Here is a 27308-nt window from a genome sequence, read left to right as displayed (position 1 = left end):
TCTTGGTCATTTCCTGTAACAATCATGTCATCTACATATATAATCAAAGCTGTAATTTTTCCTTTTCCTCTCTTAAAAAATAAGGTGTGATCAGAGTTACTTGCTCTATAGCCAAAAACCTTCATAGACTTGGTAAACCTTCCAAACCATGCTCTTGGGGATTGTTTTAATCCATATATAGCCTTCTTTAATTTGCAAACCTTCATTCCAATTGAATCAGTCATGCCTGGTGGAGAATCCATATAAATTTCTTCTGAAATTTCTCCGTGTAGGAAAGCATTTTTCACATCAAATTGTAGAAGAGGCCAATCTTGGTTTGCAGCTAGCGACAAAAGTATTCTCACAGTATTGAGTTTGGCTACTGGTGCGAACGTCTCTTGGTAATCTACACCATAAGATTGAGTGTAACCTTTAGCCACAAGTCGTGCTTTATACCTCTCAATAGTTCCATCAGCTTTATGCTTAATTGTAAAGACCCATTTACAGCCCACAGTTTTCTTCCCATTTGGTAAGGACACAAGATCCCAAGTGTTGTTTTTTTCTAAAGCTGCCATCTCCTCAACCATTGCTTCGGCCCATCTAGGATCTGCCAAAGCTTCCTGTACATTACTAGGAATAGAAATTGAAGATAATTGAGATACAAATGATGCATATGACTGAGATAACCTGTGAGATGACACATATTTACTAATGGGATATTTAACTTTGGCTTGGAGGTCTGGTTCATATTTAACTGGAGGTTGACCACGGTTAGAACGAGGTGGAAGAATATATTGAACAGTAGTAGACTCAGTGTTTGGTGTGCTGGTGGTCTCACGCAGACAAGAATCAATTCCATCTAAATTAGTATTATCAGAGATAGGATCAGAAGGTACCTCTGAAGAGTCAAGTTGAACCTGTGGAGAAGATTGAGCCAATTGGTTATGATCAGAAGACACTGTATTATCCAGAAAAGAAGGGTCCATATTTAGGATTGGCTCACTTCCTGCAGAATGATCCTCACAATGATCCTCACACAATAATTTATCTTTACAATCAAACATACCAACATCATGATTATGCACTTCACTTTCATTGCCTCCCTGAAGTGGAGAATCAACATAAAAAAATTCATGCTCATTAAATGTCACATCCATAGAAATATAAAATTTCCTTAATGGTGGATGGTAAGCACGATAACCTTTTTGAGTTGATCCATACCCAACAAAAACACATTTAATCGCTCGTTCTTCAAGCTTTGTACGTTGATGTGGGTGTAAGTGAACATATATAACACATCCAAAAATATGAGGTGGTAAATAAACTATGGGAGGAAGGATACAATGATCAGACAACACATCAAAAGGCCTTCGAAAGTTAAGCACACTAGAAGGAGTTCGATTAATTAAATAAACGGCAGAGCTCACAGCCTCACCCCATAAATGAGATGGGACATTACCATCTATCAAAAGTGATCTTGTCACCCCTAATATATGTCTATTTTTCCTCTCAGCCACTCCATTTTGTTGTGGTGAATAAGGACATGTAGTTTGATGCAAGATGCCTTTAGAGTTCATGAACTCTATTAATTCAGTCTTAAAATATTCTCCTCCATTGTCTGATCGAATGACCTTAATAGATGTGTTAAATTGTGTAACAATAAAATGATAGAAGGAACGAACCACATCACACACATCACTTTTATATTTAAGCAAATATACCCAGGTTACCCGAGTACAATCATCAACAAAACTGATAAACCATTTTTTTCCATTATGTGTAGATTGCGGGGCAGGGCCCCAAACATCTGTGTGAATTAATGAAAAAGGAAAATCAGTTTTGTTATTGCTTAAAGGAAACACAACACGATGATTTTTTTCCAAAACACAAGTTTCACTAAAAAAATCAGAAATATTGCATTTATGAAATAGTGATGGAAATAATTTTTTTAAATAACCAAAAGAGGGATGTCCCAACCGTCTATGCCACAACCAAATTTCTTTTTTGTTTTTATCTTGTATGTGATCGTTTGCTACGACTGTCGCAGTCATACAAATTTGATACAGATAAAGAATGTAGTATAAACTAGGAGCTGACTCCTAGGTCGTCTCTCAAGGACCAAATTAGGTTCAGTCTCAGATTTTTTTTACACGAAGAGGGGGGTGGTTTTTGTGGAATTTTTGGTTGCGGAAAATAAAATAAATTAAAAACAACTAAATTTTAAATAAAACTGAATTTAAAAATGTTGAAATAAATTTAACCACGGTAAAAACTAAACGGTAAAGGACGGTAAAAGTGAAAAACGAAAAATTCAGCAGTGTTTGAAATTAAAATGCTGGAACAATAAACATGCAGAAAACATAACAGCAGTGTAAATTAAATTTACCCAAAGCAACAGTGAAAATGAATAGTAAAAATGACGTTGAAAATAAACTGAACGATAAATTTAATAGATAAAAACATTTAACTGAAAATGGAATTTATCACAAATTGAACACTTAAATTAAAATTCTTGACAGCACAAGTAAAAATGAAACGAACAAAAGTGACTCAGAAATGAAAACTTGGCTTTTGACACTATTGAAATTAAATTACAGAGAGCTGTTGAAAGAGGAAGAGGCAGAGAGCCTCTTCCAGGGCCGTGACTATACCACACTACTACTAAACTACACTAAAATCTGATAATCATTCTCTGCTGCTGCTGCTGGTTTTATAACCAAAAATCTGAACATCCTTCCTCAATTCATCATTTTTGATTTCCTTTCCCGTGACTTGTTTTTGTCTCTTGTTTTCCAATAATGAATAAGGGTTATCCACTTTCTAAAATCAAACGAAAGTTGCACCCCATTTCCTATGTGTAGACAAAACAACACACTCCATACCAAATAAACAAATGATTCACTTTGTGTGGGCTCTATGCAGCTACTGTTGGTCGTGGAGGTTGCCCGTGAAGGGTTGCTGCTCAATTGTGGTGAAGTGCTGTACGTTATTCCAGCTGTGACTGTGCTTCCCATTCCAGCCTCCTCCTCCCAAAATGAAGGTTTCTTTCTCCCAAGGGACGTGTGAAGACTTGAACGCTGACACCTCCCATGCTTCCTGGATGATGAGTTGCATGCTGCTCGAAGTAAGTGGACTGTACATGAGTGTGGCAGCTCTTCACTTCTCAAGGGTGGTTGCCTCTATGCTTGTTCCATCCATGAAATCTTCTTCAGCTGGAACGTGAACGCCACTCCAAGCTGCTGCCCATTCTCCATTTTGCTACTATGTGCGTCTCAAGCTGCTGGAAACGTGTTGCTGGAGTTGGACGTAGGAGGCTACTGAAATCGCTGAACGTGTGGAGCTGCTGTGATGTTGCTTCATGGATGGTGTTGTTGCTGGTTTGCTGGATTGAACAACATGGAGCGGGTGGTGTGGTATGTTGTAGGCCAAAGCTGGATAGACGTGAGAAGCTGAACTGGAGTTGGATGGAAGAAAGCTTGCTGGATTCTTCTCTCAGCAAGGGCGAGACACCCTCTTCACGTCCATCCTCCCTTTTTCACTTTGCTGGATTAGCTTCTTTTTATTTGGACCAAGAAAGCTGCTGCTGTCTGGACCAGCCGTGAGCTTCCTTCTCCATTCCTTCTCTTGGACGTGCTGGAATGTAACTCTCCACTGAATTACCGTGCACAACAATTACTTCCAAAGCTTCCAAATTAATCACCATGTCTGCTGGACTGCTCCCTTGACACCACATTGCTGCCAACTTGTTGCTGCTTGCTTCTTAACGGTTCATCATCCTCCTTCTTTGTGGCTGCTGTGTACGAGAAGAACGGGGGAGCTGCTGTGCATGCAGGAACGCTTCTCATGGGCGCTTCCGTCTTCTCCTGTGAATCACCATGCTTCAGTTTTCTAAACTGAACCAGCTGCTGTCCAACTCTCTACCCACACGGGTTTTCTTCTCTGAATCAAAACCGTGAATCACTATGGCCACTAGATGCATGCTGGATGCTGGGATATCTTCTTCTTTTCAACTGGATTCCAGCCATGGCAGTGTGCTTCCTGAGGATCGCTGCTTTTGCTGCCGTGACATCTCTGCTTCCCATTTCAAGTTTGCAGGACTGAGGACTCCTCTTCTTCACAGGGTGGACGTCAAAGTGCTGGTGTTTTGTTTGGATGATACAGGTGTTGTTTGAAGGTTTCTTAATTTTTCCAAGCTTGCTGGATTTGGAGCTGGACCATATGTGTGTGTAGACTGGATCACCTTTCTTGGACGCTGCTTGCTGGCTGGACCAGCCGTGAGCTTCCCATCTTAGGTGGTGTATCATGAGCGTGGTCCCTTGTCTCTTAAAAGAAGATTGTTATTGTAGAATGGAGTGGATGCTGACCGTGGAGTGCAGTATGAAGAAATTAAATTCATTTCTTCTTTCCAAGAAATCACGTGTTGTTGCCAAAAAGTGGTGGCCCCTTCCTTTGTTTTATTCCAAATTCCTTTCACCAAATGGGTTGTGTGATGTATTGGATGAGAATTGATTATTCTTTGTGCAATAAGTCACGCCCATAATTAAATTAATTTAGCAATAAGAATGAAATGATTTTCCAACATTCTTTCTTCCACGTGGAATGGGTCATCAAATTAGCCATAAAACAATTAAACATGCTTCTCCCAATCAAACAAATATACGTGTGGAGTACATGATTTCCAAACCAGTATTACTTTAAAAATTCTAAGAGGTGTAGTTTCTTCAAGAAAAACACAATGCAAATGAATATTCTTTCAAATGTCCTAAAATATGTTTCCAAAATTTTCCTGCACTCAACAATGTAAATAATTAGTTTCAGATAATTCAAATTAATTAAAATAAGAATTACTGGTCAATTTAAGCATAATTAGTAAAAACGGGAAAATACTGGACAATTAAGCACAATTCCCTGATTAATTCTAGTACAATAAACTAAGTGAAGTGGAGAAAATAATGATTCATCATCGTTCGCAAGACAAGTCAATCCTTTTTTATGGTTTGATTGTGAGACATTTTCAAGATAATACAGTCCTTCACTCTCTCTACCACTAGCAATCTTCTCCTTGGAATGGATGTTCTGAAAAAGACAATGGGTTGGGTAAAATAACGCAACACAAGAATGTGATTTGGTTAACTTGCTGACGGAGATAAGATTACAGTTTAATGTAGGAACAAATAAAACATCAGGAATAGATAAGGAGGGTGAAAGGGATATAGTACCTATACCTTCAATAGGAGATGAGACCCCATTGGCATTAATAATAACAGTTTTAGAACAATTAGAGGAAAAATTAGTAAATATATGAGGATCACAAGTCATATGATCAGTAGCACCCGAATCAATTATCCAATCACTATCCTTAGTAACAACAGACAGATTAAGGGCAGAGTTAGATATACCTGACTTGGTCACAAATCCGGCAGCCCTAGAAATATAACTCTTGGAAGCAGTGGAAGTTCCAGAATCATGTTTCTCCGATTGATTGTCATCGGAAGAAGCCATCAGAAATATTTAATGAAAAAAGCACTGATTCCTATATCTTAGAGGATATCAGTGTTGGCTCTTGATACCATAATAAAAGATTTAAAGAATAATTCTGATGTATTATTTCAAATAGTAGAGTACCATATATATATATACATTTAAGGATCCTATAATCCTTCATCTATTAAAGGAATGACAGGTGCACAAATCTGCACAAATTATAATAATATCTAAATTATAACTAACACAATATTTGATTTCCTAATATCCTTTAATAGAATATTTGGCATATCTTAACACTCTATATATGTAGGAACACCACATACATATGTAGACACCTTGGTTGGTCATTATTTGAAATTAGTTTTCATTAAAAGAAGATTCTCTTAGTTCTTGTTATAGAACTCTGGTTCTTATCAAATATAACAATCTTTGTGGCGAATCTTCATTAACTCATCAATCTCAAAGATTATGACATTCCCATACTCTGGTTCTTATCAAATATGAAAATCTTTGTGGCAAATTTTCATTAACTAATCAATTTTCTAGAATATGGCATCCTTAACTTTGTCTTAAGTCTAAGTTCTTCTATGATTTTATTTATTTAAGCATATACAGAAATCAAATTCAAAAAGATCGTATTCTTTTTTAAATAAGATATTATCAAGCAACTTAATATTGGTCAACAACATTCATCATTTGATCTCTAAAGCCAATTTAATCTTTTAGCTTTTGATCATGTGATCTCTAATCACAAAGGTCCAATCCATTTACAATTTGTTCTGGATATAGTATAGAAGAGCCAAATCCCCATTGAGGCTTGAGTGATTACTTCCCCTAAGTGTGAGTTGCTAAGTAATTATGAATGCAAATAACCACTTTTCCTTCTTAATATTTTCTACATGGAAGTCTTTGATTTTTCTTGACTTTCATAGACATTAATGATAATACTAGACTTTGTTGAAGTCATCAACAACTTTTGTATTGTCCTTGCTTACTTGAATGCGTTTTTGCTTGAGACTTGCTGCATGCTTCCAAACATCACTGTCAACCGACTTATTTAACTTAATTAACGAAATTAATTGATTGTCAATGTGTCAATACATATCCTTTTATAAAAGAGTTAATTAATCTGTTAAAAACATTTTAATAGATTAACATACTTAGACACACTAACATAATCTTAAAGTGATTTACATATATAAATTCTTTTGTTATTCACCAAGTCTTTAGAGCCACACTTTATTCATCAAATCACTACAACAATCAATTCTTCTTGATAACAAAAACTTCCATTTACATAGCTAAGTTTCAGTCTAAAGGAGAAAGAAAAAAGAACTTGAAATTCTTTAGACAATCCAATCTAAAGTTATGTTTTTAGTTAAATCCTTAGCACATTGGTTCTTTAAATCAAGAAACAACTCATGATTTCCTTATCCTCTTTGGACCAAGTTAATTTAAGACATATGTGAAGAAATTAAAATCAACCATTACACTTATAAAAGTTACATATATGCATGAAAAGTCTTCATATCTTTCTTCTACTTTAAAAATCATCCACTTATATATATATATATATATATATATATATATATATATATATATATATATATATATATATATATATATATATACTTTTAGGACTCTGAGTAATATTAGTTTTAAAAAGTCAATATTAAATGTATTTTCGAACAAGAAAAAAGAAATATGCACTTATAATAAACTATCTTATCGGTTAATTAAAAAAAGTAAAATGAGATAACTTATCAATTTTTATAAGAGTTAAGATAAAATGATATATTGAACAGTCTACTTACACCTGATCACCAATGTGCAATATGAGATAGCTTATCAATTTTTATAACAACTATTTAAAAGTTACATTAAATACAATTCTTAAAGGAAAAATAATAATAATATATTATCATTTATTGCCAAATCCAAAAATTGAGTAATAAATTTATTACTTTTTAATATTATTTTAAAAAATACATTAAATATTAATTTATAAATTAACATAACTTTTTTTACTAATAATATATTTTTTCTTGTGTTAATAAAATTTAGTTTTAAAATAATACAATAAAAGAAATTAATTTAATTGATTTTGTTGAATTTTTAAAATAATAATATCATATTTAGTCTAATTATTAATATTTTATTTTTTAATTATTGTATTAGTAAATATCCCATATTGATAATGTTAATAGAAACTATAAAAATAATAATTAATATTCATAAAATTATAAAATATCTTATAAAAACTGAAAATCGCCATATTTTTTCAAGCTATAGCTTAGGTTAAATTAATAATTACATCTTATACTATAAATTGAAAGGAAAATGGTTGAAAATATTAGATACCAAACACTCCTGGCAGTAAAAGGTTGACATTTGGTTCATGGGCCACATTTTACACACGCAACGTCAGGACTTCAAAGTGGGAAAACAAGAAACAGAGAACGGAAAAAAGGAAGAAAGAAAGAAGATAGTCTCTCCCGTCTAAGTTTGCTTTCCTTTCTCTCTTTGGGAGTTAAAAGGAAAAATCGAGGAAAAGGGAAAAAACCCAAATTCCGGGTAAGAAAATTAATAACAAAGGTTTGAAATTTTTTATATCAGTCCATCTTTTCTGCCTTATAAAAGGGTTTGAGGAACAGTTTCATTTGAAAAATGCACACTCTGTGAATAGGGTCTCATCATTAACGTGTCTATCCCTTTTCTTCTGCTTGTTCTCTTCTCTTCTATTACTTTTATGTTTGTTTCCGGAGAATAACGTAATTGGGATTTTGGTTTTCACACAAAAGGTTTTAATTTTAGAGGTAAAATGGAAGGGAATAAGCAAAAGGGTATGTCGTTGTCCTTCACTTCTGAGTTCTTTGGGTCCATCAAAGAGTCTCACCTTCCTCCTCCTTCTTCCGCTGGTGGGATTTTTGGGTCCATTTTTTCCCCTTTATCGTCCAAGACCAAGGTGTGCTTTTCATTTCAGCACCTTTCTGTTTTGACTCTTCTGCTTTTTAGTTGTTGGTCAAATCAGTCCCTTTGCTTTTCTTTTTTCTGCATCTCATGGTAAAGTTTATGATTGGTTTATGTTATGTTTTTGGCTGTAGTGTTAAAACCGAGTTTTCTCTCAGGACATATCTTTCACTGAGTTTATTTTAACTCTTGAAATTCTTTCTCAGTTTGAACAAGAAACCTGATCACTCAATGAGCCTTTCCACCTGAATGATTGAATTTAGCTTTAGAAATACTTGATTGGATCATTGAATTGGCTTGAATCATATATCATGCTCATGTTCGTTGCATATTTGAGTTATGCTGAAAAGGCTATAAGATTTCTTTTGGGATTTGTTTGGTTGTATTTCAGGTGTTGGGGAGAGAATCTCTGCTGTCTGAATTGAGTCGCAAAATTGCCAATGAAACCCGGAACTCCAAAATTGGTATTTAGATCAACCCTGGTTTTTACAGATTTGGTCATTTCGTATAAATTCTTGGTGACTTTTCAAGAGACAATTTTGAAATAACATATAATCTCATGATGGTATATTTCTTGTTAGCATTATTTTCCAATTTTCCGAAACTTTCCACATTTTCCCTGTGCTAAATTGTCTACTCCCTTAGTGGGTATTGATCCGATTCCACTAGCCAACATCCTTTTATCCTGACAGCTAATTATTTTTATATTTAGAATGATCATAAAAAAAAATCTATTTGTAGATTTATTATTAAGTTTTGTACCATTGAATTTATCTTGGTAAGATTTTGCATACATTGAATGTGATATATGGTACGTACCTAAATCTATCGCACCTACTTTTTAATGGTGTTTCTTTTCAATTTTTTTCTTTTTCCCTAAGTTGGTATGCCTTATCCTTCCAATCAATGCAGATCACTACTCCAAGGGCAGTGGTAGCGAAGCTCAGAACAGTGTGAATAATATGAGTTCCATCTATCAGGATCAGAGAGTTCAACCGTGTCACCTTAGTTCATCAATTTATTATGGGGGCCAGGACATCTGTCCTAGTCCTCAGAGTACCCATAATGAGGGGTTCAACACTTTGGTGAGTTGCAGTATACTTATTTATTATTTATTGTTATTTTTGTTCTTGTAGTAGAGGGCTGTGCCTCTCTTGGTCACAGGTTCAGATTCTGGAAATGGTCTCTCCACCTAGTTTGCATTCCCACCCTGAACTCTGGGAATATTATCAATTGGGTCTGCCAATTTATAATAACTATTCATACTAATGTGTGTATGTACTTGTACACACCATTCACTGAACTTATGCTCTAATTCATGCTAATCCCTATAAAGTATAATTCTAAATTTTACAGCTAAAGTTTCTACAAACCCGAAAATGGTCTCTGTAATGAATAGGAGTGTATCTTATTTTGGCAGCTTAAGATCATGATGCAACTTATACAACCTATCTAGATTATATGATTCAAAATATTCAGATGATTATGACTGATAGATGATCATGATGTCAATATACCAATCCCGTGAGAAATATTGAATTATATACTCCTGTTCTATTTTGTAGATAATTGTTTTCTAGTACCAAGAATTTTAAATATAACCTTTTGTTTAGCCGTACCAGAATGATGTCGGAGATGATGAGTCAGAACTTGCTTCAAGAGGAAACTGGTGGCAAGGTATGTTATGACATCTTGTCTGAAAATATTCATATGAATTGTACAGGTCTATCAACACTCATTCTGTTGCTGTCTTAACTTTCTATCCACAGGGTCTCTCTATTATTAAGATCACCCTTACCAAGGCATGGGCTGCCCAAGGTATAGATTTTCTTCCGGAACCAATAGTCAAATGTCATTCTTAAATATCCGATAGTGTTTCCTTCGTTTTTATGTTTAGATTAAGTCTTTGGAAAAACAAAGAAGAGGATTGTTCTGAAGGGTTTGATATATCTTATGAATTCATGAACCACTGCATAGCCTCTTCACCAACGCACAAGTTCCCAAGAGTACAGAGGGGAATAGGGGAAGCGGACGGACAATGAAACGTAGATAATAATATCTATTAGCTGCCTAATTTCATAACAATATAAAAAATTGAAATAGACTGAGAACAGTTCATCATGTTAAGATTCTTATCTATTTCTGAAGTCATACATATAATTATGTATACATCTGTTCTTTCTTTCTAGTATTTTAGTCATATTTCCTGTTCAAGCATTTTTCATTAATCAATTAACGCATATTGCAGGTACATAGCAGCATATTTAGCAGTGTAGTCCATCATTTGTTATATGGAAGAGCTATACAGTAGTGTTACGGACAACAATTGGCTTTCTTTGGCTTTGACAGAATCATCACATGAATCTATTATCATGTATGTTTCTTTTTTCTTTTACTGTAAAGGACGTTATGCTATGTCATCCTGTTGGAAAAAGTTATATAGGAATTGTTAGCATCATCAGCTACTATTGTGTGGCTGAACCTCTACACAATTATTTGCTTCAATGGAAGAAGCTCTTTACTTGCATCACGTCTGTATTAGTACTTCAGCTATGATTGTAGATAAATATGCCTGACACAGTTTGATCTTATTATTTGTCTAGATTAGATTTTACTAAGATTCTTATCTAACCAAAAGATAGAAACTATAGTATGTTTGGTAGTTTATTGATCAATAGATATAATTTCAACTGAAAAATAATCTTTTTGACTTTAAATAAGATTTTAGAGTTTATAATTAAAAGCTAGCAGCTTATTTTAGCTAATTCTACTTTTCTATTTTCTTACTAAGAACTTACCCTAAATATAAAACCATCTATGATTTTATATCCTGTTTTGTAGTTTTGCTATAAAGGAATAGTTCTTTATGACAGTCCAGTCTAAACATAATAAATAATTAAACCATTTTCAATTGACATGTTCTAATGAGATACTTATTTCGTGTCATGAAATATTGCAAGGATCTTTTTTCTTAAAGCTAATCCAAACGGAAACGATTCACCTTAATTGGAGATTATGTGGCAGGTTCTTACCCTTTTCCTCATTTGTATGGTTTGGCATTGGTAAACAATTTGAGCACCTGTTACCATGTCTTCGAAACATAGTTACCATGCAGACTGCACTTGTATAGTTATTAAGCTACATGATTGGGTCAAAAAGTCTAGTAGAGTAATTACCACTAAGTACAAATGCCTGTGGTTTCTGTTGGGTAATAGCTCTCTAAACAAGGCTCTAAGAACAGTTACATGTTATCAGTGTCTTACTAGGTTCTTTCTGTTCTATCATTTTTGTTCAAGGAAAATAGGTTGTACATGATTTGTTGTCTTTTCATCATTGCTACAGAACATTCTTTAAAGTAATTTGATATGCAGAACAACTTTTGGAGCGAACTTGATAACCGCGTTTTGAAACTTGTTCATCATCACTCATCAATGGTTTACATCTTAAGGGTCACTATTTCTGCAGAGTGACGTGAATAGATGTTACCGTAACTGGAACAATCCAAAAATATTCCATAAATGCTTTTAGTTGCACAAGAAAAGCAACTCACATTACACATCAATCAAATGAACTCTTTACCACACATCTCCATATCCCTCTTTCCTTCTCATCCATCAATTTAAACGCCTTTCGCATGTGCATAAAACATGCATGCACGAATCACGCAAAGAACATAAGAAGGACAAACCATAGACAGGTTCGTGAACCATCTTGGAACCAAAGAAAGAAAGTCAATTGAGATTCTGTGATTCAGTGCTAACTGCTTTCAAAGATTGTGGCCTAGCAAGAATAATAATTCACAGACCTGTCAAAAACCTAGTTAACCAACTAGTCTATTAAGCTTCTTATCTTTTTAGTTCATAAAGATTCTAGTCTCAGCATATATATTCAAAATCTGACTCATCTCCTTCTTCACCTATCCTTATCCTTATCCATCAACAATGGGACAAACAAAGCCTTTGGGCTCTTTGCTGCTTTGTCTGCTCTTTTGGTCCTTTATATGTTACCTGTCTCTTGTTATTCAAGATTTTTTCTTTCCTTCTCTTTTCCTTTCTTTTTATCTATAATGTTGTTGGTTCTTGACAAAGAGTCAAACATACCACCAGTCATCCTTGTTTCACTATTAGATTTGATTGATGAGTTTTTTTACAAACATTTAAGATGAAAAAATATGAATAAAATATAATGCAAATCTTTAACATTTTTCAAAATAGAAGCAACAATCTTAAGAATAAATTTGATTGATTTGGTTCCTGATAAACAAGCTGTCAAACACTCACTTGATTTGAAGTGAATTTCATCAATAGCGTATTAAGGTTCCCTTATGATAAATATATTTTTATTCTTTCAATTTAATATCTGTTTTCTCATCTTAGAAGAGTTCCTTTAGAGGAAAAGAAATATATTAATACAGTAAACAAGTTTATAAACATTAAACGTTACAAGTGCAGATTTTATTCAGCAAGAAGACTAGAGTGCTGCTAGCCATTATTGATCAGAATGTTACATGGAGAATGAAACGTAGTTTTTCAGTCACAGTTTTTAGTTAACACCATGCTCCAGTCCCTCCTTGTTTTCAGTACAAACTTAAGGCAGAGTGTAAGCTGCAAAAATCAGAAAATATTTTTTAGAGATGGACCCTAGTTAGATAAAGAAAAGGACTATAAAAACCGTAATAAAGTATATAGACAGATATATAGAGATATAAATAGATGCGTTATTATAGATATTTTGGGTGTTTTTGAAATAAAGTTCATAATTCATGAAAATCTTATTTTGACTAAAAACAATATAAATATACTTACTTTGTTCTAACCAAAAGTATCTTGGTATGATTGCTATAATTTTTGGCTAAAGCATAGTAAGAAGTGCATTTTACAAGTCCTAATTATTTGTTTTGTTATTCTCTTGATTTTAATCAATATTATCTATCCCTTAAAATGTTCCTTTGATTATGAGATTTCGAATAGTTTTACTGAATCCCTTTATTAGTGATTAGTAGACCTTTAACTTACTTTATAGACTAGTTACATGCCTTTTTTAAGAAAAAGATTATATTAACTATCCATACACAAACCCTACTATGGAGCCCAAAGACATAGAAACTTAAATAAACTATCAAGTTACATCTTAGTGATACAACACTTATAAAACATGCAACCAAGTTTTGTTCTAGTTTTATTCATAGTAAATTGTAAACTTAAACGTCTTATCCTTTTACTGTTTTCCTTAAGAGTATTCAAACAAATCCCAAAACAAGAGAAGATGTGAAATATACTTACGTCCACACTTGTAACCAACAGGGCGATTAGGAAGGTTGCAGCGTTTTGGGATGGTTATGGCAACCTTAGGGTCAGCTCCAGATAACTTGGCTGTGTTGGAAAGCATAACAGCACACAGACAACTAGGGTTCTTGCCAAGTTTCTGGACCTGAGCACAGCAACTCTGAGAAACTTTAGCATTTTCATCTTGTGCTGCAGAGGCACAAGGAATAAGCTTCAGTGCTTCATTATCTGGAGTAGTAGACCTCCCACATTCCCCTGCACCCTCCACTCTATGAATCTCTGAAATGCTTACAAAGACTAGAACGCAAAGAAGGCAAAAACCCTTTTTGTAATCTTCCATTTTCTTCAATCAGTGTGACAACAACACCTTGCTCATTATGGCATTTTATAGCCCAACAAGCACCCACAGGTGCTTTGTCCAGTCACTCATGTTGTGTTAATGGTACTAGCACTAGGCAAAAGTGAGTGCCTTGTTGCTAACTTTGGTATATAAAACAACGATATCTGCAACGTACTAATCACGAATTATCATATAAACAGTTGTAAAATAGTCGTCAAAAATATATTTTTCATAAAACAAAAGGAAAAAGTGATATGAAGTCTGAATATATATAGGATTATGATATGTTAATAACTTTTTTTAACAATTTTTTGACAATAGATTATGTATCACTATTTTATTGATCTATATATTTGAAACCGACTAATCATGTGTTATCACATAAGCACCGACTAATCATGTGCTATCACGTAGCGTGTGATAGCTGTTGTAAAAAAAATGTCAAACATTTTCCATATATTAAGGTTCCTTTACTAGTTTTCTGTCCAATCAAGTAGGTGGTGTGTAATTAATTCCATTTTATTGTTTGTGCGATTAGACGGTGCATCTCGCATTCTAATTTGGTTTGATAGTTTCATCCATTTATACGTGGTTTGTATTAACTATTATATTATTATTTGACCATATCATATTTGAATAGGATGACACCTCAACAATTTGTTACTAAATACATTTTACTTTCATAATAACTATAATTAAGAAACATATTATTATTAATATTAACATAAAATGTCTCCATTTTATTGAAATATCAAATATTTATATATTTATAGCGATGTTATTTTTGAGTGATATCTTTTATATAAAAATAATGAAGTTTTTCATATATTTTTTTAGTTTAATCAGTGTTTAAAAAATATTACTTTATTTTCTAAAACTTTTTAATATTTTTTTAATTTATTGAATGTTTAAAAAATTTCACTTTATTTTCTTAAAATGTATATATTAAATTATATTAATTTTGTTGAAGTAGACATCTATATTATTGAACTTTTTTTTCACATAAAAAATGTAAATTTCAAGAGATTTTAAGTCAATGGAAATATTTTTTATACATTTTCCAAAAAAAATGTTTTGATTATAATTTTTTGTTTTAGATTTAAAAGGATTTATAACATACAAACCATATATAAAATTTGAAAGCATTTTATAAATTTACTAGATTTTAAAGGATTTCTCATATTTAAAAAAGAACGCATAAGTACCCAATACTTTCTCACCTTTTTGTATGAGGAAGTGCATGTGTTGGGCGTTAACACTTTTACTAGGCACCACTCCTATCCTTAATGCTACCAAGTCTTGATGTGATGAGAACTTCACATGTTTCTCCTTAGGATCACATCATCTAGGGTTTCTTGGCCTATGCCCTCACCATTATAATTTTAAGCTTGATATTGAGTATTGATATGCTGTCAAAATTATCATACATACCTCTTTTTTGAGCTCACCTTATAATTGTTTTCTCTCTATCATACTCTAGTTTTCTTTCCTTGGAATTAGCCTCACCTCTCGTAGGATTTCTCTACTATAGTTGAACTAAAATAGTTCTCCTTTTCATCATTCATAGCTTCTGCAACCTCTATCCATCCATGGAGATTCCATCCCCTACGCAAGTCTTCAAGGAGCTAGAAGGAAGGTCATCAATAGAGTCTTATGAAAAGTACCAGTTTTACGTGGACATAAAGATGTTCAACATAAATCGATTTATTTTATTTACTAAAATGTCACTACATTTTTTTTATGTTAGCTTCCTCGCTGAAAAACATAAATTAGGTGACGTTATATGCCTATTTTTATGTTCATGCTTTGATGAATTAAATTAAAATTTTAACTAGTTTAAATAACTTAACATTCATTACAATTAATTTAAATTAATCATTTAAAATCAGTTTGAAAATAAGAGATACATAATCAAGCATTACATTACACAAACTCAAAGTCTAAGGATTACAATTTAACTAGCATAAATATGCATAAAAACCTCATAATATTTTTATCAAAACTTCATCATGGCCCATCTATTTAAAGAGTTTTAAAACATCAAATTAACTCTTCAAGTTCAATAATGCTTTTGTATTATTGAGGGTGAAAGAATGAGAAACATTACAATATTTAAAACTTGAAAAAGTAATTACCCACTAACATTTTTATCCTAATTTTAATTCACTATTCCAAAGCATAATTAAGAAATTAACTAAATTCTAAAAATAAGAAACAAACTTTGACTCAATTAAATTAAAAATAAAACACTCCTAAAGCATTTTCTTAACACTCCTCCTTGCTTTAGGAGCTGCAAAAGTCCATGAAGGGTCAACTTTGCTTCATCATCAATATAAACTTCCATTGATATTTTGCATAAATTTTTTTCATAAATATTTTGCAGATAAAACTCATTTCTTTACTAAGTGTTGCTGAAAACATCATCACTTGTTTATTATGAGGAGTCAATTTGAAAATCTCCTGGACGTCTCTTCTCATATCAAGTGATTCAAGCATCTTGGCGCACTCATCAAGTATGAAATGTCTCACGTTCTTTAAACCAAGGTCCTTATCTCTAGCCAGAGCAAGAATCCTCTCAGGTGTTCCAACAACAATATGAGGACATTCATTCTTGAGCAATTCTTTGTGAACCTTGATATTGATGCCACCATAGAAAACAACAACCTTTATATCAAGAAGATATGTGCTGAATCTCTCAAATTCATTGCAAATCTGATAAGCCAGTTCTCTTGTAAGCAAAGAACAAAAGCTGCAACTTAACCAGGAACATGATCAACTTGCTAAAGTGTAGAAAGAATAAAAGCACCAGTCTTTCCCATCCCAGATTTAGCTTGACAAATCACATCCATTCTAAGTATAGAAGGGGCAACAAATACATTACTTTGAAGGGGCATGTCCTTAGCCCTATCGACCTTCTTGATGAAAGAATTTGTTTTGCCTCCATGGAAAACCACAACCACATTGAGAAGGATCAAAACCAATGTTGTAGCCATTATTTCAAAACAAGAGAAACTCTTTGCACCCAACATATGATGAGGATGTCTTAGCCTCTTGTGCCAGATTCCTGTCACATTTTCCTTGAGTGAGAAAACAACTTGCTCCTCCTCCAATGGTTTTAGAGCAAAGCTTTTCCCTTTCATTTTTATCTTGAACATATCTTGATCAGTTGCATATTTAATCAAACAATTTTTGTCTTCAAAAACAACTTTAAATTCTCTTTCAATCAATTAACCAACACTAACAAATTTTGGTGAAATTCAAGAACGAAAAGAACATTTGGAATAATTTTGTGCCTGCACAACTTGTAAGGGCAACTGTCCCCTTTCCTTTGACTGAGATATAATCACCATTGCCTATTTTGACTTTAGTGACATCAATTGGCCTCATATCTCTAAAGAGTACCTTGTCAAAGGTCATGTGGTTAGTACAACCACTATCAATTAGCCAAGATTCGCTTGAAGCATTGGTTGAAAAACAAGTTGCAACAAAAGGTTGATCTTCCTCCTCTTCATTTGCAATTTGAGCATCTTTTTCCTGCTACTGAGTTTGGTTCTTACATATGACAGCTTCATGTCCAAGTTGATTGCACTTGGTGCATTTAGTGTCAGGCCTTCTCCATCACTTGAATGGAGGATGACCCATCTTGTTGCAATGCTTCTAAGGAGGATACTTTCCCTTCAAGCTTCCTGCTTTGCTTTCATTTTTGACAACACCTTCTCTATCTAGTTGTTGGTTCATTTTTTTGTTTTTCCAATTGTCTTCATGTTTAGCAAGCAAGGCTTCCTCAAGAAAGCCTTCTTCTCTCATAACCCTTCGTTGTTCTTGTGCCGACAAGGAATTCAACAACTCTGCCAAGGTGATCTTGGATAGATCCTTAGTGTTTTCTAATGTGGTTATGGTAGCTTCAAATCTTTCAGGTACGGTAACCAAAATTTTTTCAACAATATGAGAGTCCTTAAATTCTGAACCAAGCAATCTTACTCTGTTTGCTATGTTTCAGAAGCATCTCATAGTACTCCTTGATAGTTTTAGATTCCTTCATCTTCTACAATTCAAAGTCTCTAATGAGATTCAAGACATGCATGCTTTTGATTCGATCATCTCCATCGTATTCTTCTTTGAGATAATCCCATATGGCTTTAAGCTGACTTTAAAGACATGATTCAAGTGAAAATTGTTGGTGAAACTGCAGCAAAGAGGCACGTCTTTGCCTTAACTTTTCTACTTTTTCCATCTTTGTGATTCTTGATTTAAGCCATCGTTGGATTGTCAGGTAGAACAAGAATTTCATAATCCTCTTCAACTGCCTCCCATATATCCAGAGCTTCTAGGTAGGCATTTGTACCGCTCAAATTTGATAATTTTCACCATTGAAGAATGATGGTGTTACTATTGAAAAACTTGAATCCCCTTCTATGCTTTCAAATTTTTCTCTCATAGATCTCTCGAGAAGAAGGCTTTTGATACCAATTGTTTGTTTTTAGAATCAAAATAGTAGCATTCTTGAAGCTAAAATGCTTATGTATAATTGATTGTGAAATAATAAGAAATATTACAATCTCGAAAAAGTAATTATCTACTAACACTTTTATCTTAATTCACTACTCCAATCCATAATTAAAAAATTAACTAAATCCTACATATAAGGAACATACTTTAACTCAATTAAATTAAAAATAAAACATTCATTTTTTTAACATCAACATATATAGATGTATAAAAATTCACATTCTAAAATCGATTTTAATATTTGAAATTAGAACCACATCACATGACGAGGCTACACGGAGTTCCCACTGTGTTTACGTCATCATCTGTGATGCAAACTGAATCAATGTCCCTACAAATACATTCTGCAAATTAAAACCTTTGTAGGCCTTCTACGTTTTTTTACATATATGCAATGGACAAGAAAAGCATTGATAAGAATATTATTTGGAATACACTGATAATAGAGAATTTTTTACCGTCAACTAATGAACTATCATATTATTAGAAAATATTAACTTTTATTTAACGACTTTAAGTCTCGTACTTAAAAATGTTATTAAATCTGTTGACAATATAAATTTTCTTGTTGTGTATCAAAACTATACTCGCTGATATTGGTCAATTAAGATCCTTTCCCTCTAGCCATGCCCGGTCCAATACATTGAGCTTAGCATCTTCTGTGCAATCACTTTTCTCCATTTCTGTTTCAAATGCTGGCACTTCATCAAATGTTTTTAATCTTGGAACAAACATCTCCGTTGGACAGAAGACATAGTTCTTTTCTTTCATCTCAATGCTACCAAATTCAGTTAAAACTTTACTAACACCTACTCCTCTTTGGGGATGGTTGCATCTGTTGATGAACGATGATTTGGCTCCCTTTGCAGGGCTAACACATCGTGCAGGAGAAAAGCTTTGTTTGTCAAAACATGGTTTTTGGCCTTGCCTCGAGCATGGAACTGAAATGCTCTTGTGTGCAATTACACCAACTTTTGAGAGAAGTGAGAATGAATCGGAATGTTTAGTCAAGTCATCAACATAGATCACATCATCGATGCGTGCAACAATGTTAGATGCTAAACTCTCGAGTACTCGTGAGTAGCTCTCCAGAATGGATTTCCCAACATCCTAGAAAACAGACAAATTCCACTCAACGAATAAGAAGAGACTTAAGGCATTTTTTACCACAATTTAAATCCCTGTGGAGGGACTAATAAAACAAGTCAAATAACATTATTTTTATTAAATGTAGGAACTAAAAAAGAATATTCAAGACAGAAAAACTTGAAGAGGATGAATGATAAGTAACTAGATACTAACCTTGTTGCATTGGATTTTGCTCGTATCTAAGGTTGTTTGAGGGAGACTGGGGAAACGTTGCTTCAAGGAGAGCAAAAGACTTTCTGCTTTTTCTGCAAGAGTTGCGCTCTTGTCTCCCTCGACAATCAGATCCCTGAAAATTTCCCACGATGATTTTGAATTATTTCTTGTAGTGCGACCAGTAGGCCTCGGGTTGGTCTTCAAACGCCAGATATAAATGGAAGCCTCTACTCTGTTGGCAATCTCTATGGCTTGATGTTCGGATGATAAATCCAGGCAAGCTAGCAAACACTCAGGAGAAAAACTGTCGGCTGTAATATATCTGTAAATGACATCCCCCAAGCTGGTTCTTGCAGTCTGAAAAAGAGGGTTGTATCAGAAATTTTAGAAGAAAGTTTGGAAGATGCATCGGAAATTTTTTCTCTTATTTAAAATAACACTCTTCAGAATTACAAGTACAGAAAGAAAGAGGTGATCTTTGAACACGAACTAGAAGATTGTCAAACTACTGATATACACTCACAACACTTAACATGTTAAAATTGTGATATAAGCTGGCACGTGATAAGTTTATTCAAAGGTGATAAATCAAACTGTTTAACCAAATGCGCAGAAGTCATTAGTATCTCATGATGCTTGAATAAATAGGGAATGAAAATCCACATTATACCTTCGGAAGAGACTCCAAGTAAGCATCAGGAATCTCCATTTCAGCTAAAGCAATGCTGTTAATGGCCATTGCAGCTTTTAATATCTGGTTTGTGCAATCCCTCTTGTGTTGTAACTGCTTTCTTGAAATTTCATGGAGACCACTAGGAGGGACTTGAGGTACAGGAAGCCACCACTTCTCCTCTAGTCGCTGAAGCGCTTGGCGAAAAGAAGATGAACCATCTGTATCAGGAACCACAACTCCTTGGTCCACATACCTAAACTCTGGATTCACAAAACTATCTAGTATTTCCTTTGAAAAAGAGAAAATGTTTAGAATGTGTTATTTCTAGAAAGTGGATTAATGTGCTATAAATGCTGTAAAATCTTACAAGAAGCATGTTATCTAATTTTCGTAGTGCTGGCAGATTGACATAAAGATCTGAGCGAGGTCTACAAGTCATGACCTATTAATCACATGTGAAAATAAACAGTCTTAACATCAAGAACTATATATATTCCTTATTTGGTAGAAAGGTTAATCAATCCTACAAAAAGAAAAATGATGGATATAAATCTACTGCAAGAGCAGACTCCGGAACTATTGCATACAGCAGGCAATGCATGCTCATGATGACTATCTTAACGTTGAACATGAAGGGATTAGCACAATTTTAACACACACATGTAAATCTGATGTTAAACATTTGTAAAACAATCATGAACGTGTCCTTACTATAGATCAAGCTTATCATGTAGCAAACATTACTAAAGTTTTCAACTTCAATTTACAATGCTAAAAGTTCATGATTGTATCCAACTGACATTACAAAATTAATGACCATCAGACAATTCTTTCACTGAATTCTCTATGCTTTGTTAATATTTAAAAGTCTTGCACTTCAAATGCCGAATGAAAGTTATTTTAAAGAAGGAAAAAGAAACACATATTTATAAGTAATACATGCATCAAACAACTACATATAAATCTTAGTTTTTTGAGTTTGTGAAAGGAAAAGTTGATGGGATATAGAAAATGTGAAAATAGTAGAATATGAATGTAGTACCTGGAAGAAGTGTATTTTGTAGTTGTCTTAATTGTGTTAGATGTTGTCTTACTTCCAATGATAGTGCACATGCGTATTTATAAACTTCATTCCATGATTATTCTAGATTCTAGAAACTTCTAGGTAGAACTTATGTAGAATGTTTAGGTTATCTACCTATGTTGAATGTTTTTTATTTTTTCTTCCTATCTTAGGCTTTTCTACAATGTTTTAGAATTTTTATTATACTTTAATACTCCTCCTTGATGCAAATTTGGTAACTCTAAGCATGATGCAAATTTGGTAACTCTAAGCATAACACGTACTAGTTCAAACTTTGGTCTTAGTAACGCCTTTGTGAAAATATATTCAATTTGAACTTCTTCCACCATTATTCTTGGGAAAACTGTCATCAACTTCTTGTTGAAGAGCAAATAAAGCCCTTTAATCCTTTTGCTGGTTTTCCTTTAACTCCTTCTTTTGAGCTGCAATAAGAGTGCTGGTGTTTTTTGGAATGGTAAATCGCCCTTCTTTAATTTCCCATATATCTTGTGAGAAAAAGAATGTCTTTATTTTGACACTCTAAAAATCATAATTTTCTATTACGAAAGTAGGTACTATAATTGATGATGTTTGATTTGTAGTGGTCATGGGTTGAGAAAATATTTTTAAAAGTAGTGTAGAATGGAGTTATGATTTTTTTTGTTGAAGTAGTTGAAAAAAATATCTACGTTCAGTAGATGACCGAATGTAACTCTGCATCACTTTTAGTATTTTGAGGTTGTGAAATAAAAAGTTGATCAAATATAGAAAATGTGAAGATAGTAGAATGTGAAAGTAGAAGTTGAAAGAAGTGTATTTTGTACTTGTCTTAGTTGTGTTGGATGTTATCTTACTTCAAATGAAAGTGCATACGGGTATTTGTAGACCTCTATTCACTTACATGATTATTCTAAAAATTCTATCTAAAACTTATATAGAATGTTCTAAATTTTTTTTATCTATATAGAATGTTGTTGATATTTTGTTCTATCTCAGACTTTATTAAAATGTTCTAAAATTTGTATTACATTTTGAATAATTCTATTTTACACTTTTCTATATTGTTCCACAATTTGCATTAATAATAAATCAACATCAAAATTGTTTTTTGAGTATTATTTGTACCTCAACCTTTCTTCCATCAGGAAATGTTTGCCATGTAGGCTTCAATTCAACAATATGATCACTGACACAAAGAAGCCATTCCATCTCTCTTCGCCACATTGCTTTCTTTTCTGATGTCAAAGGTTCTAACTTCCAAAGTTGCCCAAAGAGGGTGGCTAGAAATTCAGAAAATGTTTGTTCTATCAGAACTTCAGATTGAAGATTGAAGCAAGAATTGCAGTTCTTAAAATTCACTTCAGCAACCTTAATCTAGAAACTGCTTCATGGATACATACCACATAGATTTGTGATGGCATTGGATATAGCCAACGCTGTAGGGACTCCATTACCCGAACCTGACATATCTTCTCCAAGTAACAGTTTTGCAAACCTCTCCTTCATCATTTCAAGCTCCAGCTCTGAGAAAAAAATCATATTAGAGAACATAATATGTTGATAACCTAAGCCAGGAGCCCCCATTGTAAAAATGAAACCGAAATTAAGAAAAGCCAGCACTATAAAAAAAAACACAAATGCCAATTTTCTTTTGAAAACTTTCTTAGGAAATACTTACAAATTTTGTCATCAATAATGATTTGTAAAAATTTCCTATCAATTTTTTTTTTTAAAATAATTTTGCACAAAACATTTTCTGTAAAAATTTTTGTAAGAAATATTTGTAAATTTTATATTTTTGTAGGAAATAATTATCCACAAAGAATTATCTATCAATTAAAACTCTTAGAAAAAATAACAAAAAAAAAATTCTTACAAAATTTTGTAACAAATTTGCATGAAAAATTCTAATAGTGCTAGCATTTAATAGGACAACACAAAGTCTAGCATATGATTTCAAAGGCTTGAATTCCTGCTCTCTTTCGAGTAGGATAGATTCAATTTTTTCTCCAAGGTTATTTGAGTATAAATGCTTTTCCTATGTTGACTCGCATACCACTAGTATGTTAACCAAAACAAAAGTTATGTATTATGTGCTTACATAAATTAAATTTGAATACCTGGTACTGGTAATACAGGATCCTGCTCCTCAGAAATGTCACTAGCGGTGTCCTTTTTCTCTGCATCTTCACTTCCATGTGGACCGGTACAGTTGGATGCAGAGAGTTCTTGAACAGGCCACTCCATCGAAGTTGATGAAGTTGAATCATCATCACTACCTTCACTCTGACCATCAAGTTCTATCATCTCAGATGACAGCAACTCAGAGCAAGAACTGCTTTCTCCACCTTTATCTTTAACCAAATCAGCAATATTCTTATCATTGCAACTATTTTCCAATTTTGTGTATCCTTCAACACCATCACTCTTGTCAATCAAAACCTCACCTTTCATTGCTGCTTTCCCCTTTTCACAAAACAAAGGCCATACTAGAAAACAGTGCTGTTTGTTACCACACCAACGTGCAGAATACTTTTCAGACCCCTTTGAATGTTGTGAAAACTTAGAGGTGGTTGAGACAGATACACTGATGGACCATTTGTGGGATATGTCTGTTTGCTTAGTTATACTTGAGGGATGAAGGTGAAACCAATCAAAATTAGTACTATATTGCTCAAATAATCATGTGAATCTCAGAGACACGTCAGAGGCTGTTCTTCACTCCATTTAATCTAAGAACCCCATGACTCCGTAATATTCCTGATTCAACATTATCAAGTAGTCAATAAAAAAGTTAAAACAATAAAACTCGTTTTCATTTTGTATTGATCGTACTGTCGTTTTGTTAATTACAAAACTTTATATTTTTTAACATGCCGTGAATGGAACAATATAACAATCTTATAACCCAATTAATCAAAAAATTAAACAAAAGTGATTTAATTAAAAATATAATATTTTTAAATATTTAATAGATAAAACAAAATTAATAAAGATTTCATTTATTGGAATTTGAAACTTAATAGAACTTATTTTATTTTTGTTCCCCTGTTTAAAATGGTTTGTCTTCGGACATGTTAACCGACATTTGATCATGGCGTAAACGTTTTCTGACAGGGTTATCTAAAATAAACATATGCGTTTATTTCAGTTTTTAAATATAATACGTAGTTTAAACAATAAAGTCTTATTAAAATTAAATTATTTTAAAAAACTTTCAACAATTTCAATTAACTAATTTTACTAACGATTAGTGTGATGATCTGTTTGTAATTTTTTTAAACGTGTATTTTTAATAAAAAAAAGTAAACTCTGTTTTATTTATCTAATTTGTTTTTGTTATAAGAATAAGTAATTTTCTGTTTATTTTAAGAAGTAAATCCTACATTTCTTAAGTGATATTGTCAAATGTTTGATGCAAAAAATACTGATTTTAACAAAACGAGTGCAATATCAGTCGAAAAAAACTATTGATCAAACTCATCATACAAAACTCAAACATAAAATCTAATTTAAAATATCCAAATTCAGTTTTACTCAAACAATCATATACAATACTGGTGATTTTTCATAAGAATTAATAAATAATAATTATATTATTATATATTAGAAACTATTTTAATAAAACTAGAGAGACAAACTAAACAAACAAAACTATACGTAAAAAGACTTGCGCCATTTGTAAAAGGTCATCACTTCGAACTTAATGTTTCTCTTAATAAATGGTCGAATATTTAAATTTTAATAATAATTGCATAAAATAAATTATACTAAAAGGAAAATACAATATTGTATTGTTGATGAATATCTGCAGGAATTTTAAGATTTCATATGCATATTTTTTCAGACAAACAAAGCAAGAGAACGTGTTTAAAAGGAAAACAGAAAGGAAGTGATTACTTTGAGATTAGAGGGTTGCAGTTGAGATCTGATAAATAAACTATAATAATTTCTGACTTACCTTAGAAGGCTGCTTATTCTCGAAATCAAAATTTTCTGCTTCATCATAATGCCGGTTGTTCCAACTTAACTTGCAGAGCCAAAAAGCTTCTACCAAAGACCAACACAACAACTAAGTTGGTATGGATTAAAAATTTGAGACACTACAAAATTTGAGAAAAGTTTTGCTGCTCTATTCATTGTTTTGTTTCTTTATCATGCAATTAAGATAGACTCTAGTTGCTGTTGTTCTCAATGAACTGAGATATTATTTGAAGATGTTCATTTATTATCCTATTTTAAATATTTGTCTTTAATTCTATTAAATATTTAAGTTGACTTTCGTTTCAACACAATTAATACGGTTAACAAGTTAATATTAAAATTTAATACTAAATTATATATTTTTAATGAAAAACGTTAAACTTAATGATAGGTGAAATTCATTTTAGTAAAAATAATAGTTATTATAACTGGTAAAAAGAGTTTATTATAATAAGTTGAGCGATAACATTTTTATAATACAAGTAACACTTATTATGGCACGTAAAAGGAGATTTGTCATAATAATTAAAAATAAAAAAATTAATATGACAAGTGAAATCCACTTGCATAGTAAGTCGGGCGTTGTGACAAAATTGAAATTATGTTCAAAAATTATTATCATGTTTAGGAAGACTTGTCATAGTAAGACTTTATCATGATGGTTAGTTCATTGTTATAGTATGTTTAATCCTCTTTGATTATCATGATGCATATTCCCGCAAGTCGTTGCCTCCCCACGCAATCGCCTCCCACACACCATTGACAAAACATGTTGTCTTCTTCCATCATTCTTTACGTTATCTACGTTCTCTATTCACAACGATCTCTACATTCTCTGTTTCAGTTTGGACAATCAGGCTTTGTTTGTTTTCTCCACTTAGTTGTTTGATATGTTGTGTTTGAGATTGGTTGTTTGAACTTCAAAACAGCAGTAGCTGCAGCAGCCTCTGATGTGTCAAAAGTGTGAAGCCACACTCTAGCAACCTTTTTAGGGTTGCGAATTTCAGAAGCCCATTTCCCCATTGTCTTTATTGAACTCCACAATAGTGTTTATTTCTTCATTTCAATCACAAAAGTGCTTTGGTTAGGCACATAATTTTTGTTTGGTCCATGATAAAGTTTTAAGAAAACACCAACTATAGCCACTCGAAGAAATTAAAGCACAAATGGAAAATATTGCTCATTAAAAATATTATGTTTGTCCCCACAATCAACATCATTATAACTATTTTGAGTTATAATGGAGGGTTGTTTTTTAGTAGTGTAATTGGAGCTAGTGTTTCATAAGGGTCAAATAGAATGGTGAGCTAAGATTATTGGGTTGCACATTTGATTAGAAAACAATTGTGTTCTTAACTAAATCTATAATTATTTTCAACTTCATTGGGTTTGTTGTTGGTTGAATTTCTTTTATCTTTGGGGCCTCTTAATACCTTCATTGATCTATTTGCATCTGTAAAGGGAAATGATGTTAACTTTCTTCAAGCAATTTGAAGGAAACTCCATGTAGAAGGAATTATGGACGTGGAAGCAAGTGATGATGTAGGGTATGGTGTGTGGAAAGTGGTATGCAAGTCCATCTTGAAGGAGTTTGGGTCAACCATTAAGGAAAAAGGAAAGTAGAGTCAATAAGTGATGGCAAACTCTAGCCATGGCCTAACACATTCATGAAGTTGGAGTCATCTAAGGAAGATGGACCTAAACTCCTTCTCTTTG

The 27308-nt window shown here is 32.9% G+C and overlaps 3 protein-coding genes and 1 pseudogene across 6 annotated transcripts; 1 reads left to right on the top strand and 3 right to left on the bottom strand.

Annotated features, from left to right (window-relative positions):
* Positions 1–8103: 8103 nt before the first annotated feature.
* Positions 8104–11025, top strand: LOC108346945 (uncharacterized). Of its 2 annotated transcripts, none has more exons than XM_017586021.2 (6): positions 8104–8431; positions 8828–8900; positions 9349–9521; positions 10059–10113; positions 10206–10254; positions 10685–11025. In XM_017586021.2, the coding sequence occupies exons 1-5, from the start codon at positions 8288–8290 to the stop codon at positions 10220–10222; spliced, it is 462 nt and encodes a 153-aa protein (XP_017441510.2). In that variant the 5' UTR covers positions 8104–8287; the 3' UTR covers positions 10223–10254; positions 10685–11025. The 2 variants fall into 2 exon arrangements, with proteins under 2 accessions (XP_017441510.2, XP_017441509.2); XM_017586020.2 differs by having other exon boundaries at positions 8111–8431; positions 10050–10113.
* Positions 11026–12821: 1796 nt separating this feature from the next.
* LOC108347101 (putative lipid-transfer protein DIR1) lies at positions 12822–14087 on the bottom strand. The gene is made up of 2 exons (XM_017586227.2): positions 13719–14087; positions 12822–13040 (listed from the first exon to the last, which is right to left on the bottom strand). The coding sequence occupies exons 1-2, from the start codon at positions 14059–14061 to the stop codon at positions 13024–13026; spliced, it is 360 nt and encodes a 119-aa protein (XP_017441716.2). The 5' UTR covers positions 14062–14087; the 3' UTR covers positions 12822–13023.
* A 1476-nt stretch (positions 14088–15563) lies between these two features.
* On the bottom strand, positions 15564–16916 carry LOC128193941 (DEAD-box ATP-dependent RNA helicase 15-like; annotated as a pseudogene).
* A 2134-nt stretch (positions 16917–19050) lies between these two features.
* Positions 19051–24254, bottom strand: LOC108346341 (rop guanine nucleotide exchange factor 7). Of its 3 annotated transcripts, none has more exons than XM_017585407.2 (7): positions 23729–24254; positions 23009–23131; positions 22740–22888; positions 20913–20987; positions 20543–20833; positions 19873–20229; positions 19051–19680 (listed from the first exon to the last, which is right to left on the bottom strand). In XM_017585407.2, exons 1-7 carry the CDS (start codon positions 24060–24062, stop codon positions 19171–19173), a joined length of 1839 nt encoding a protein of 612 aa, XP_017440896.2. In that variant the 5' UTR covers positions 24063–24254; the 3' UTR covers positions 19051–19170. The 3 variants fall into 3 exon arrangements, with proteins under 3 accessions (XP_017440896.2, XP_017440895.2, XP_017440897.2); XM_017585406.2 differs by having other exon boundaries at positions 22734–22888; positions 23729–24248; XM_017585408.2 differs by lacking the exon at positions 20913–20987 and having other exon boundaries at positions 22734–22888; positions 23729–24250.
* Between the last annotated feature and the right edge of the window lie 3054 nt (positions 24255–27308).

The sequence above is a fragment of the Vigna angularis genome, chromosome 9 (assembly GCF_016808095.1).
Source record: "Vigna angularis cultivar LongXiaoDou No.4 chromosome 9, ASM1680809v1, whole genome shotgun sequence".
Lineage (NCBI taxonomy): Eukaryota > Viridiplantae > Streptophyta > Magnoliopsida > Fabales > Fabaceae > Vigna > Vigna angularis.
This window is presented reverse-complemented; position numbering and strand designations above follow the sequence as displayed.

Excerpts from the sequence above, each read along its gene's own strand:
- LOC108347101 (XM_017586227.2), bottom strand. The coding sequence starts at position 14,061 with ATGGAAGATTACAAAAAGGGTTTTTGCCTTCTTTGCGTTCTAGTCTTT.
- LOC108346945 (XM_017586020.2), top strand. The coding sequence starts at position 8,288 with ATGGAAGGGAATAAGCAAAAGGGTATGTCGTTGTCCTTCACTTCTGAG. Across the intron at positions 8,432-8,827 it reads CTTTATCGTCCAAGACCAAG|GTGTTGGGGAGAGAATCTCT; the intron begins GTGTGCTTTTCA and ends GTTGTATTTCAG. Across the intron at positions 8,901-9,348 it reads AACCCGGAACTCCAAAATTG|ATCACTACTCCAAGGGCAGT; the intron begins GTATTTAGATCA and ends CAATCAATGCAG.
- LOC108346341 (XM_017585406.2), bottom strand. The coding sequence starts at position 24,062 with ATGAAAGGTGAGGTTTTGATTGACAAGAGTGATGGTGTTGAAGGATAC. Across the intron at positions 20,230-20,542 it reads ACTTGGAGTCTCTTCCGAAG|ACTGCAAGAACCAGCTTGGG; the intron begins GTATAATGTGGA and ends CCTCTTTTTCAG. Across the intron at positions 19,681-19,872 it reads GCAAAATCCAATGCAACAAG|GATGTTGGGAAATCCATTCT; the intron begins GTTAGTATCTAG and ends TCTGTTTTCTAG.